This window comes from Centroberyx gerrardi, chromosome 1 (genome assembly GCF_048128805.1).
Source record: "Centroberyx gerrardi isolate f3 chromosome 1, fCenGer3.hap1.cur.20231027, whole genome shotgun sequence".
Taxonomy (NCBI): Eukaryota; Metazoa; Chordata; class Actinopteri; order Beryciformes; family Berycidae; genus Centroberyx; species Centroberyx gerrardi.
Genome location: NC_135997.1, coordinates 1,784,102 through 1,799,556, shown reverse-complemented (window position 1 = coordinate 1,799,556; position 15,455 = coordinate 1,784,102). Strand labels below are relative to the sequence as shown.

Here is a 15,455-nt window from a genome sequence, read left to right as displayed (position 1 = left end):
TCAAAAACAAACTCAAATAGCTTGCCATTTATACCAAATGATGCAGGAACCCCCTGGGCCAATCGGTAACAAGATGCATCACATCATCAAAATCGAACCGGCAGTGAAGCAGTTTTGGCCTTTTGTTTGAAATGTAACCTTTAATTATAGCGCCCCCATCAGGCCAATAAGCACACAGTGCTGAAATACATCATCCCTCAAATAGGCCATTCCTGTTGTATAGGGAATGTAAATCTCTTATCGACCCAGCCCACACACACACACACACACACACACACACACACACACACTCCCTGATTTCATTGCATGGGGGACAATAACAGGACAAAATAAAGATTGTTAACTAGCTCCCTGGTTACCACAAGACTTGGCATATCAACCGATAAAACAAAAGCTACGTGTACATTATGGGAATTATCGGCAGCGGTGGAAAGCGTCTCCAACCAATCGGATTGTTTGTTTGGATCTACCCGCTGTATAATGGATGATAAAGGCCAGTAGAGACTCGGTTCAACTATAGTTAGTGCAGCAGATGCTAGAGCAGCATGAGGACATGGTAATGAAGAGGCGTTTACGTGGCCTGAATTAACCAGATGCTTAGCTAACAATGCAGTCAAATCTACATTATTCATCTCATTTGGGCCCTAAATCATCCGGGGGCATCAATGTTTTAAGATGTAGTAATGCTCTAAATGAAGTGTTTTATGGCCGGAAGAGGGGCTGTTACTGGTTTCATTGGGAGTACGCTGCAGCCGGCCGGCGCTTTCTCACCGGCCGACACACCAGCGCTCATTGTCACGATGAACACACTCTCACAAATCACTCTGCAGCTGTATCTGTGTTTCAGTAATGGTGTGAGGTCCTGCTTTAGAAATCCCTTTCAAATGTTTTAGCCCTCATCCTCATCTCTCTGTCCCTTCCTCTCCCTCTCTCTCTCTCTCTGGTTCTCTCTCTCTCTCTCTCTCTCTCTCTTGCATGGTAGGTGGTAGTGTTGAGTGGCAGATGAAGTCTTCATTACAGCAGATGATCAGTGTGTTGATGGCTACACAGATTACGTTCCTCCACCACAAATTGGATTATGTGACAATTGCACAAATTGGACACGCCATTTTCACCTGTTGGTCAATTTCGTAATTAAAAGTAGATATTAATTTAAACAGTTTTTTCTTGTCAACTGAAAGAGAAATGGGCTGTAGAGATATGGAATAAACTGAAATTTACATACAACATACTGTGTGTTAAAGAGTGATTATGATTAGAAAAGATCACTGTGTGCTCAGATTAGATCAAGTATGTTACCTCTTCATGTTGAAACTGGGCGCTTTGTTGGTACGGTTGAAGAAGATTGTCATATGTGTGATTTACGTGTTACTGAGGATGGAATCCATTTTATTGTGTGTTGTCGTTTTTATTACACACAGAGAAAGGCTTTGTTCAGTAAGATTAAAATGGGACATTGGGTTTTTGTCTGTGGAAGATCCTGAAAAACTTAGTTGGCTTTTTGAAAATGAAACATTTTTAGTTGCAGATTATACGGAGAAGGCATGGGAAATGCGGAAAAAGGCATTGTGTAAGTGAAATGAGTATTTTTATTTTCTATTGCCTTCCTCTGTGTGCAATCATAGATTTGCTTTATCCACAGAAACCCTGTGTGCTCATGGGGTTTGTGTGTGTGTGTGTGTGTGTGTGTGTAGTTGGTTAAATAAGAAAACCATAAACCTTTAAACCCTAAAAAAAAAAAGCTTCACTCCCAGTAGAAAACTTGTTATGAGTTGGGAATTGAACCGGTGTTGAAGGTAAATGTCTCTGCCCCCCCACGCCCCCCCCGCCCCCCGCCCTCCACACCTTTACTTTCAACTGAGCTGCTGCTGCATTCAAGTGTTGTCGGGTCGGGCTTTTCTCCGAGTCGGGAAAACGTCACAACTCGGCCACCCGAGTAGCTCGCGTTGCTTTATGGTTGGAAAATTGGAGAACGTTTCCTCAACTGTTCACACACTGCCAGCCTGCTAACGTTAGAAATTGAGCTAGCTAGCGAAACAAGCAATATTCAGCTATTTTTGGAGATTATGAATGTAAATACCACCGGAAATTTGAATGCCGTAGCACTATAGTTATCTAGGAATATCCATGTCTTTTAAATTTGTACTTGTGGTTCATTTTCGGCTTTATTTTATTCGATTTCTTACTTTTTTTTAGGTGCAACTCTGCGCTCTGTTCAGCCGTTTTGGAAACAGCGATTATGTCACAACTCCGCATCTACAATCCTGATTTCTCCGACTTGATTATCCGACATAATAAGGTGTTCATGAGGCACTTCAGGTTTCTAGTCACGTAATTCTTAAACGTATTTCTTTCACTTTTCTTGCACAGAGCACATTATTTAGCATTTTAAGACATCATGCTCATTTCACAAAAGTGTGGGAGACTCTACAATGTGCAGATCAGTGTGGGGAAGTTGGGTGATTACTTATTATGTGTTTTACAATAATCTGAAGTACATTAGATCCTGTTTGGCTCTTGTGTAGCTTCAGTATTATGAAAATCAACATTATGTCTGCTGAGCGATGTCAGGTGGAGCCGATGAGAGCAGACCTATCCCACATTCATTCGGCTTCACAATCAAGTGCACAATTGGTCTCCGGTAATGAAATATTGTCTGTTTCATTACACACTCCGCTAATGAGGGAGGGGAGACATGGGAAACTCTCCACCTTAAAGATCGCATAATGATACGGCTCGCACTGACTTTGTGTCCAGCAGCCATAAAATGACATTCGGCTTTGCTCATTAAAGAAGCCAGTGAGCTGGAAGGTATGTTCTTTTTTTTTTCTTACCTGCTAAGCAGCTCATCAGCCCGGCCAAAACTATCATTAGGACAAGAACAAGGCTGTTACAGGGGAATGGAACATTAGATTAATGACAGATCTGCAGTGAAGCTAAACATCATCTGATACTCTCTCTTTCTGTCCATCTTTTACCATCCTTCCCATTAGTCTCTCTCTCTCTCTCTGTCTTTCTTTGCATCTACGTTTTTTTTTATGCTTATAATATAATAATAACTTGATTTATATAGCACTTTTCTTAGAATGGTTTACAAAGTGCTTTATAGACGAGCATAAAATCGAACAAGACGATACAGCGGCAATAAAACAACAGTAAATAGAAGCAATGACAACTGTAAGAGCAGCAAAAGAAGTAGGTGAGTTTTACAGTAGAAAACTCCACGCTGTGTATATATATATAATGTTTCTAATGTTTTAATATATATGTTATAAGTGTAGAGCTATGCATGAGCTGCTTTCAGTCGTAGTTTAGCCATGCGTGAAGAACTAGAAATGTTGCTCCAAGTGAGCGGTTCGGGTGTAACGTTTTAATTTCCTGTGAAGGGCAGCGGCGGCGCTGCTCAGCGGAGCGGCAAGCATTCATTACTTCATTACCTGATCATCGACGGCCAGGCTAAGAGCAGGGCGCCGCGCGAAGAATGATAATGAGCTGGAATCAGGTTAATAGCACCGCATGACGCCGTCTATAACCTTGGTACCTTTGCCCCTGTCCTTGGCAAGCTGTGAGTTCGAGGTACTGTCGGCCATCTCCGACCGGAAAGGTCTTTTGTTGGACCGGGCGGCGCGTTGTCACAGCCGCACATGACACCAAGGAAATTATATGTGGCCCTTGGGTCTCTAATCAATTGGGTAACTCCAGCTGAATAACCTACATTAGATCAATGGGTGGCTGCAGTTCCAATACAGCAGCAGCCTCTCCAAGTAATTACTCCTCCTGCCCTACGCCGCCTAATGAAGGAAAACTTTAAATGTCAATGAATGGTGGGTCCAAAAATTTTTTTATTTTTTTTTTGCCATTGATTTTCTGTTGTGCGCCCTGCATGTGGGTTGGAGTGAACGGATGGCCGGGAGTGGCGATGAGTGCAGTAAGCCCACCGCTCCACCGACGCAGCAGTTGACTCCCATTATTTTCCGTCAGTTTGCACTTTCCACCTGCAATTGATCGGAGGCTGTTTCAGGTGAACTGGTTAGCAGGATGTGATCGAATCGGGCATTAATCATCTTCGAATCGTTTGGTTTTTTTTCCCAGTTGTTTTCAACAATCATGTCTTCTCCAGTTTTCTTTTGTTACCACATATTTTCCCCCTGCATTTCAAATAATAATCCTGCTATAAAATGAGGAAAACTCTGTCTGTCTGCATCCATTTTGCTCCTCACTGGGTTGGCCAATCAATCTGAAACTGCACATGGGCATTGAGCATTGGCATAGGCAGGGACTGACGAATTTTTCCATTTTCCCAAATTTACACTGTTTATGCGCATTTTTGGCAAGTCTGCGCGGAGTTGTGGCGCGCGCATCCCCGGGTATGGACTAGTAATAATAAACTTTATTTGTATAGCACCTTTCTAAAAAATAGTTTAAAAAGTGCTTTACAGAAAAGAAGAGAACCGACTGAAAAAAAGAAAGACAGACAGCAATACAGACGACAGACAGTAAGAGAAAGCACAGGTCAAAAGCAGCTCTGTCACACCTGGCAGTGGGGGACAATTGCTGGAACATGCTGCTGTATCATAAATGTAATTACACATCTATAGGCCGATCAATCCGTGAGACAGGCATGGTGTCAGCCTGCTGCTGCTGTAGTTCACCCTCCTTCAGCCTTGTGTTTGACATTGTTTTGAAGCAATATTCCACTTAGTTGTAACATGGGGGTTATTTGACACTTTGAAACTACTCAACAAGATCAGATGGACGAGTTTGTAGCATTCAGATTTTTACTTTCCATTCATTTGAATGAAAACTGACATTGAACACGTTGGTGAACAGATTCAACAACAGATCCCGCTTTTAAGACAACAAAGCATCCTGGGTCCGTCGACATTTTGCATTTCTATTCTTGGTTTACACTAAAATTAGTATTGAAAAATAAAAGTAGATTCGGTCTCCCCAACAGGAACTATCTCTCCTAAATGGTATCCTTCCACTGCATGTGTTCTCTTCTATCAATAAAAATGCTATTCGGCGAAATTATGTTGAATGGATGAATTAACATGAATGGGAAGTAAAAATCTGAACGCTACAAACTCGTCCAGCTGCATCTGATCTCGGTGATTCGTTTATATTCTGGTTTTCACGGCGGTCAAGTGCTGAATAACCCCCCATGTTAAAACTAAGTGGAATATTGCTTTAAGCTGCGTATTGGAGGCTGTTGGTGCGTCTCGATGGCCTGCTTGTGTCTGCGGTTCTCTGTTGTCTCGTGCCAGTTGTGATGGAGTGTGTCATTACTGCAGAGCCATGCTCAGCGGGGTCCGGCCCTCCTCCTGCAGCCCGACACCCAGCCTGGGCCCCTGGTGACGGGAGGAGGAGGCCAGGAGCAGCTCCCTGTGGCAAGGAGACCCAGGGGACACACACACACACACACCTTACCAGCCTCTCCATCTTCCCTTTTTTCCCGCAGCATATATCTGCAGCTACAGTAGTCGTGCCTTATCAGAAAAGGACAGGAGCTTCTATCAACAGATAAGGTCATTGTTGAGGTGAAGTAATTAAAGATATCTGTGACAGAGAGGAAGCGGGCGTGGAGCTCCTGTGGGAATCGGTTGACAAAGCCAGATTAGACTATATCTACATCTACATAGGTAAAACCAAACCTATCTCCCGCACCAAGCTGGGGGTAAAGGAATTTGGGTCATTTTATCCATTAAACATGATACATCTGCCATCTTATTAGGATATGCTCTAGTTTCAGGGAATAGTTTCTCCTCCTCGTTTTCAGTAGGGATGCTCCAGTTCTTATTGGTTAGTTTTACTTTTTTCCTGTTTTTTGGGGTACTTTTGCATCGTGTATTGCCCAGATTTGCCTGCATGAGAGGAGTCTTGTTGAGAAATATCATGTGTAATGTAGAAATCTGTATATATTTTTTTTTAAAAAGGACTCAATTCATGTAGGTAAAAAGCAGTTTTCGCCCGTATTTCACCCATTAGGGAATTTGTGGTCTTTTATTTCCTCCGGAACACAACTCAGACTGGATTTCACAATAAATGGGGGTATTGACTCAAAACGCAAGCCTGCCATCTCAGAGCTTTAATACCTGCTTCTTTCAACCGCTATGGGTGGCGTAGCTCCAGCTTGAGTGGCGCCGGTACAGTGCGATTCTCTCACAGTACTCAAGAAGCATGAGAGAGATTGACAGATGCCCTTTTAGAAGCAGAGGCTGCGGCGGCACGCTGACAGCTCAGATGCCTGGATACTGTGCTGGATGCTGTGCTTCCACTCCAGTCAAGAGAAGACTAGAGGAGGAGGAGAAAAGCCTACACAGTAAAATCAGCAGTGTTGAATTATATATATGAGTTGAGTTATATTTACCACTGTCTCAGATAACATGCGGTCCCACTCGCTACAGTGTTAATTTTACACTTGAAGCAGTGTTACATTGTCAGTGTTAACTTAACACCACATTGTGTTAAAATTTAACTCTTGACTAACAGACTAACAGTGTTTATTTCATTTAACTCTGAAGCTCATTTAACTCTGGCAAGAGTTAACTTCTATCAACACTATTTTTTTTATTTACTCTTTTCCAGTGTTAATTCAAATCAACTCTGCAGTGTTCATTATCATTTACTCTTACCAGTGTTTCTTCAAATCAACTCTACAGTGTCAAATATAGGTTTACTCTTTCTGGTGGAGATGCAATTTTCACACAAGCAATTATAATTGCATAGAAAAGCTTTATTAATAGTGCCAAGTGCATATAGCACATTGCAGGGCCACAGTGTTGCATTGCTGAAGCCTACACCATTTCACATAGAAAGAATAAAAGTATCTAAAATAAAAAAGTATCTAAAATAAATAAAAGTGTTTAAAATAAATATTATTTATAAAAACATTCCAACAGACTGGGCAAAAGTTTCCTGAAAGCAACCATGTTTAATCTTAAATCCAATCATATAGTAGAAATATATGAATGCAGAAATAGGTCCTTGCTTCACATTCAGCTAGTTTAGATTAGTGGAAGGCTGAAAGGAATAACGGAGAGCACTTTAAGAGCATTGGTACCCATCCAATGGCATGTTAAGAAGCATTTGGATGCCTTTACTGTACTGCCCTGTACTGCCCACTCACTTCAGTACAAGAGCTTTTTCTCAACAAAACAAACATCCTCAAACTTGCATTAAATGGCAATATGGGACAACAAAGGAGCAGATATCGTCCGTTCCGGATGACATCTGAATATCAAATGGTCTGTAGTAGACAAGGTTGTTAACATCAAAAACTTGACTGGGCGCTTTTTTTTTCAATGCAACTTTAAATGCATGAACATGGTCATCAAAATAGAGAGTCTCTAGAGCCGTACCAACTAAAAAGACTTTCTCATCCTTAATAATGATATCTTTGATTTGGTAAAACGCTGGCATTTCAAAGGGTACTTCACCACAGATTAACAAGTCTGGCCGGTACTCATTTCCTTGGTGCTTAACCCATTTAACTGAGAATACACAGGTGGACACAGAGACACTCAATGTGTTTGCAATTTCATGTCCTCCTTTCATGTCTGCTAATGAGATCATCTTTCCAGGACCAATAACTAACCTGTCTTGCCGGAAATTTTCCCAATTGTATGCCGTGTAACTCTTGGTGCTTCTTGGCTAATGTTTTTGTGATATTTTTGAAACTCTTACATTGTTTTTTAAAGAAATTGTGCTTGGCTTCAAAACGCATGCACCACATGTGAATAATTGGTCCAATATTTCTTATACAACGCGGGTAATGGATCACAAAATGGTGTTTAGGTAACAAATTTCGATCAGGAAACAGATACTTAAATAATGTATGATGTTCAATAATCAAGTGTTTGAGATAAATGGACATACTTTCAGTCAATATAGGTGAAAACACAATATTCACTATCTGTAGAAGTAACAGTAACAACTGCCAGTACTGATCGTTTCTTTGCACCAGATCACCAAAGATTAAAGGCATGTTTTTCAGAAGACACCAGGATTGAATAGCATTTAAGCCCAAATCATTGCAGTTATGATCTAATTTGACCGCAGGTGGACGATTGCTCCTCTCTGTGTATCCATAGTTAAAAGACTGTATTCTACCATCAATTTCTCGGACAGTCGCAAAATTATTCTTTACATACTGAAGCACAAGCTTTGCCTCATACTGGGCAACTCCTTCTACAATGTCATGCATGACATCTACAGAGAAGTTATCAGTTGTGTGGAAATACTGCAAAGAGTTAAGCAAGCAAGAACGTTTCACACCACAGACATGAGGTAGTGTTGGATTTGACTGTACAGTTTGACAGTGGTGTGAATAGACATCTTTGGTTCGTACATTAGGGTCATCTTCACAGAACACAGTTTGAAAGCGGTCTTTTTCAATTAGACAAAATCGACAACAATTCCTTGCACTAAACGATTCAACTAAACCAAAAAAGCAATGGAGGCCGAGATTATCACCCGTTATTTGCCCAATACTACCATAAACACCACAAACCATAGGAGGTTCAATGCCCTCGTTCTCAAGAATTTTCAGATCGCGGACATATAGAGCTGAAACTATAAGTCTTAATATCTTGACTGTGGAAAACGGCACATAAGTGTATGTTAACCAAACAAGAATTAAATTTAGGAGAAAAATTCTTTAAAGTAAAATAAATACCACCCAATTTATGTATTCCACGCTTCGATCCCAATGGGTTTGCAGTCTCAAAATCGTCATAAAATAAACAGAATTTGTAATGCGTTTTTCTCCTTAGAAAAGAGAGGATGTGTCTTAAAATATAAGCCATCTTGTACATCAAAGTAAAAGCCATCTTTAGCAGTAGGCCTATGACTTGATCTGAACATTTCACAGATATCTGGATATCTGGTCCCCATTGACTTCAGTTGTTTTGGAGAAGGCTGCTACGAAGTTGTGCTGGCAACCTCCCTGTGTGTTATATGGACTAACAAATTTCACCTGTGTTTCATTTGGCATGAGGGTGAGTAGATGATGACAGAATTTTCATTTTTGGGTGAACTATTTCTTTAATTCGACTATACGGGGATTTTTCTTCACCCTTCCGATGTCGATGTTAAACACTTCGCTGTATGAGGTACCGAATACAAAATGTGCCTTGAAAAGTTCGTCGACTGCAGCAAGAGAGCCACTTGCGCTGCACGGGATGGCCTGCTCGTCTAAGATGACATAATACCCATGAATTCTGCTACGCCTGGGTCCAACAGCAAGGAGCCATGGTTGGCGGGCATCAGCAAGGTCATCAAGATGATTCTGGATACTGGTCCCAGTCTGTAGACCTACAGCATCAGTACCATATGTTTTAATACACTGGCACCCGTATTAGATCTATCAGTAGTCTATTGGTCAATATTGTTTGCAAAGAGTCCCTTGTACTTTGCCATTTTGCCAAGACTGGCTTCATAAAATGGTCCCACATTCTAGTGTAGGACCCATTACTATGTGTACATTGACCACAACAGAACAGCAGAAGCCAATGGGCAGTTTGGAAACACTACTGACCGCTTGAACTCAGTTTAAACAAAAAAGAAAATACGTACCCGATCATTTTAAATCTGCACTCCTGGATTGACAGCTCACAACACATAACAAGACTGGCAAAATGGAACAAACTGGGACAAAGCAGGAGAGATGGGGCGCTGTTATTTTATTCAATGCAGATCTATGCCTGTTTGTTCTGGTGCTTGTATTGTTATTTCTTGTGAGCTGTATCAATCCCAGAGTGTGGCTTGAAAGTGCAGTACCACCCAAAAATAAAAAAAATGCATTGTTTTGATAACGGGAGAAATACTTAAAATGGAGTGGAAGCACTTTTTTCGCCATACCCCCCCTTTCCAACTGTCCATATTTACCACTTAGAACATACAATTCCTTAGCTTTAGCAAGGTGCTTAGCTCCTTAGCACCTTGTATATCAATACATTTTTGGACTTAACTTCAGTGTAGTATATACAATCACATTTAACAAGACAAACCTTTTTGAATGTAACCAGTTGCCCTGCAGCTTGGGACGCGGATATCTTTCCAGGTCTTTTCCGGCCTTGTGCAGATGGAGGGAGTAAATGGAGCAGCAGGAGGATCGAGGATAGATCACTGTCCCAGGATAAGCCATTTTAGCATATTTAAAGACTTATTATTTTTAAACTGTCGCACCACAGTGGTATGATTTGTCCCCACCCCAACTTCCAATCGTAGAGGACAATAACCAATCGTCACAAGATACATTTGACCACTTGATTCAATTCCCTACAGTCAGAAAGGACCGGCGAGTTATTCCACTCACACAATACACAATTGCGTCGCACTCAAAGCATTTTTTCCACATTGATTTTTGTATTTGTTAACAAGCAGTGATAGCCTTTCTCATGTTGTGGAATTCTGCTACATATAATTTTGTTGAAATCTTTAAAAGGAGCACACACTATATCCGCTCTTCTTTTTGTCCCTCCACCATGGCACATGGTCTGCGGCACATTATGTCGTCATGGCGGTGTCTGTCTGCCTGTCTGTCTGTCGTCTGTCTGTCGTCTGTCTGTCTGTCTGTCTGTGTCTGTCTGTCTGCCTGTCTGTCTGTCTGTGGACACATATTTGTGAACACAGTACCTGATAGAAACCCTATAGAGTTATAGTAGATGATCTGATTAGATTTTGGAGCACCTTGCTGCATACATTTGCATATTAATAAGGAAAAATTGATTTTCTTGAAACTACTATAAGCCCTTAATGCTTTATGAGTTCCTATTTATACCACCCATGTGTTGTGTGAAGACAAGTATGTAAACACAGAAATATTTGCTAATTAATGCATTAATTAGCTTGATTAATGACCTCATTAGCATATGTTGCTATGTTTAATATATGGTGATTAGGGCGGGACAGTAGGAGGCTCAAGTGCCTCTTGTTTTCATTTGAATTTATGAGGATAATGTTATACATAATGTACAATACTGTGCAATTCACATGAACACATGAATCTCAGTAAATGGACTGTAACTCACAATAAACCCAAAGTTACTATGACAGCATTAGTAGGGTAAAATGTATATTCATAGAAAAAGACATTTTTCCCATAGTGATTCATGAACATTTTAGCTTCACTTTGTATATTGTCCACCTTTGTGTATATTGTGTATTTTGGATTGTGTACTTTATCTGGATTTTAGACAGGCGTCATGCTGAATGCCTATGCGGACTTAGGTGAAAGGTCACATGATCCAGTCTTTTGTTGGCGTTGTTGAGGACTTAATGGTGCGGAAAACACTTGTGATTTTTCTGAAGAAGAAGAGGTGTTACTAAATGTACACACCTTGGCAGCATATTACAGTGTGCAGGACTGTCTTTTTTCTATAATTCATATTCAGCCTCCTGCAGTGAAGTGTGACATCCAACTTCTGCCACTATCGGACGATAAATGGAGAGTCTTGAGAGTTTCGTCCTGCGGCGAGCGGCGATTCAAAGGGCCTCGACTCGTGATTTCTGACTTCATCCCTCTGCCAGAGGGAAAGACACAAACATGACAGAGAATGTCTCAAGCTCAACTAGTGGAAAATTGGAAGTGGTCTGGAGTTTAGTGTGGCAGACAGATATTGGCTGAGCAAATAATGAAGGCTGTGATTGAGATTGTTCTTTTGAAGGGAGCCATGAAAGCTGCCAAAGACCTAAATATTGTGTCTCACTTTTGGAGATGAAAGGCGCTGGTTGTGGAATTGTCTGACATGCAATGCTTAAGTTAGACAGACACAGCTTTTGATAGTGTTTGTGGCTTTATTTAGTATTTGTTTGCTTGCTTTATTTGCTCTTATCAGTGGCTTAAAGACAACCTTGGGAAACAGCCAGCCAGGAGCTGAAAACCTGACTGCACAAGATTAAATGTAGTTTATCCAATTCGGTTGGTAAATCGGTGGAAAAGAGGCGGTCTGGCAGCTTATTGAGGTAGACTGTCAACAAAATATGTGTTATGTAGTAAGATGTGGATTTATACAGTCTCCGCCATACAGCGCTACCACATCTCTAGCTGGCCATAATGCAGCACTTTCCACATCTCAGGGTTTTCTCTTCCCTTCAGCCTCTCCATTCATAAGAATGATGGCCGAGCCGCTGCACACCTGCCGGAATCTTCCTCCTGTATCTAGATGTGGGTCTCTCTCTCTCTCTCTCTGTCTCTCTCTCTGTCTCTCTCTCTCTCTCTCTCTCTCACAGCACACACACTGCTAAAGGTTAAGAGGAGCAGAGTAAAAGTAGAGCAGCGCTGCCCTATTTTACAGGTTATGGATGAAGTGATGTGTCTGGTTCATGTGGCTCCACTGCATCTTGCACTCGCTGCCATCCACTCCACATCCAACAGGCTTTTATTGATTAACATCCCCTTTCTAATTTACAGTAGACACTGAGGGATTTGGCAAAGCAGAGCGGCGCTGCTAATCCCACATTAAGATGAATGCACTGCGTGAGTGAAATCTGCGTCTCCTGGTGTTAGAATTCATTCATTCAGTTGTTCACGTTGATGATTTTGTAGCACAGTCAATGATTGTGACATTATTGAAATGTGGGATACCTCTCCGATGAGTAGTGAACTGTAGTTATTATTCATTGAGTCCTGCGGTGTGGTGTGAGAGTAGCATTGTTAGTCGTATGTTATACTGGTGACTTGTGCATGTCCTCTATAATTAGCTGTTGATGGCTGCCGCCTGCGGTGTCAGACCATGTAAATATCCCTCCGAGCGCATTGCTATTCTAATTGGCATCGCTGTTTCCCAATGTGAAAAACTGTGAAACTCCCACTCTACACTGCTGCAGGGGAGAGGGGGGAGAGAGGGGGAGGTGAGGGAGGAACGGAGAGACAGAAAGGTTCAGGGGGAAAAAAAAACGGTAACCACATGACCTCTGCATTTTTCTACCGCAGCGACAGCTAGCACAGCAGGTGGGAAATCAGAAATCGACACAATCAACGGCGTTGTAAGGCGTACGATTACAGCACACACACACCTCCGCATGCACTTGCTCAAACACACACATACACACATACACACATTAAAGGGGTTTGTTGTTTTCCTGTGTTATAACTGTTTATTGGTCACATAAAATAGCTTCAGATTGTGACAGAACGTTTAGTCAGATCACACATTTCCTTGTGATTCTATACTTCTGTGGTTGCTTTGGTGGCCAGTGGCTTTGCTGCACTTTTTCAATGAATGCGAAAGCATGAGCAGTGTCTCTTCTATTATGTTCTAGTACCTTCTGAATAATACTGAAATATTTAAAATGGCCAGTGTTCTACTTTCAAAGGTCCCATATGGTGTAAAGCAGGACTCCCCTTGCCTCTGTGATGATAAAAGAGTTGGATGGTCTATCTAAACATGGTGAAAGTATCAAAACGCACAGTCGCCAACTAAATCCACACAATCCATATTAGAAAAGCGAGCCTCTAAACGAGCCGTTTGGACTTCCGTAACTTTGTGGCGTCACAAAGGTTCGCTCATTATCATTTTTGTAAGAAATAATAGACTAACAAAGTGTTTTTTTCAAAGCGGTTGAGCGGTTGTCATTGTTTATTACCAGAGAGTTTTCCCTACCTGTAGCCGCCGGGCCGCGGCATCTCACGTTTCACTCTTGAAACGGTTAGCCAATCGGAACAGAGGGGTCGTTAATATTAATGAGCCTTAAAGACACGGCGACAGAAACAGCCTGTTCTTGGTAAGGCTCAGAGAGATGCTGGAAAATGAACGTGGAGAAATGGATTGAGAGTGTTTTTGGTTCATGACACCACACACACAGCTTTGAATGGACCTCAAGACACAAAATAAAACACTGGAAAGTGGAGAATATGGGACATTTAAACATCAAATTTCATTCTTCCCTTCATATTTCATTGTCAAATTAGCGGTGATACCTTGGTATAATTACAATAAACAAATAAGAGCATGGCCGAGATGATTGGTGGCCTCTATCTCACGCCAGTGGTACTGTTAGTGCTAGAGTTTCTCAAAATTACCCATAAACCCTGTTGCTTCCTTTCCCCCCCTCCCCTTCCCTGGCGTCACTTTGGGTGCATTCATTTTGAAGAGCAAGAAGAAGGATAATTGTTAAAGTGATTTCTCCATCTTCCTTTCCCTCCTTCCACCATCTGCTGCCAGAAACTCTGAAAGCTTTAGCTCCGTTTGCTCTGGAAGAACAGAACCTCTTCCTGTTTTGTGCCGTAAAGCGATCCAGCAGATTTCCCTTCAGATCCAACCTGGTCATACACAATGTTGAATGCAGTGTAGAGGCCGCTAGAGTCTGATAGTCATCTCGATGATGGTCTCTTTTGTTTACAGTAATTATACTAAAGCCTCAAAATGAATGCGGTAATGATTTATTGATGTTGAAAATGCTACACATAGCACCTTTAAATGAAGGCTGTGAGAGTCTGGTCCTGGAGAACAAGACCCGAGTGACGGATTGTTCCCTGACACCCGCGGCCCGTGAGAACCGCCCACCTCAGTGCAGGGAAAAATGGAACTGAATGACACCGAGGATGTTTGCCTTGATAATGCCAAAGCCTGTTTGTGTCTGTGTCAGGCGCCGGCCGGTTAATCCAGCCAACATCCCAGGTCCAGATATCAATACCGTGTTAGAGAGCTGTGGGGCGAGACTGGCTGTCATGCTTGAGGAGAGCAGCCGCTGCTCTACACTCTATTTCCTATAGAGAGAGAGAGAGGGAGAGAGAGAGAGAGAGAAAGAGAGAGAGAGGGAGAGAGAGAGGGGGGCATGTACACACTCCGTCTCCTTTCTATTGGATTTACTCTGGTATTCAACCGTATTGGATCAGTGTTCATGCCAAGAAAACAAAAAAAAAACCTTTTGTGTGTGTGTGTGTGTGTGTGTGTCTGTATCTATTTGTCTGTGTCGTACTCGTTATCATAACCAAACATTCTCTTTCTCTTTTGGCTTGTTTTTGGCAGGATTTACGAGCGGGTGATAGACCCACCTCAGATGGAGCTTACCCCTGGCATTGGAGTGTGGCTGGGCCAGCACAGCCACAAGCACGGCCTGTTCAAGGTAATAACACACACACACACACACAGACTTCCTTTCACACATTCAAGGTTGCCTTATATAATATAATTGCTCAGATTTGCAGTGGGCTGCGAAAGCCAAGTGGAGGATACAACAAGAAAGAAGGACCGAGGGCTTATGGAGGAGCCGCCAAAAGCTCGGCGAGCGCTTTGCCACGCTTATTCCCCGACCCATTACGCTGTTGTCGATTTTTAATCGCCGCTCATTTTCCCAGGCTGCTGCATGTGGTCGCAGCAGGGGGGGCGACACCGAAGGAATATCACCAGGACACCCACATATTCCACCTCTCCGGCCCTCCCGGCACGCAATCAATGGCCCCTCTTTCTTTTTTCTATGTAACGATCAGCCACCCGACCCTGCTGCGG

General features: G+C 42.2%; 1 protein-coding gene across 1 annotated transcript in view; it reads left to right on the top strand.

Moving 5' to 3' along the window:
- The window catches only part of LOC139924351 (protein kinase C-binding protein NELL1-like), a 234,798-nt gene that overhangs the window by 57,666 nt on the left and 161,677 nt on the right, over positions 1–15,455 (top strand). The window contains exon 5 of the mRNA XM_078283149.1: positions 14,976–15,072. Within this exon, the coding sequence (XP_078139275.1) occupies positions 14,976–15,072 (97 nt within the window). The remainder of the gene's footprint in view (positions 1–14,975; positions 15,073–15,455) is intronic.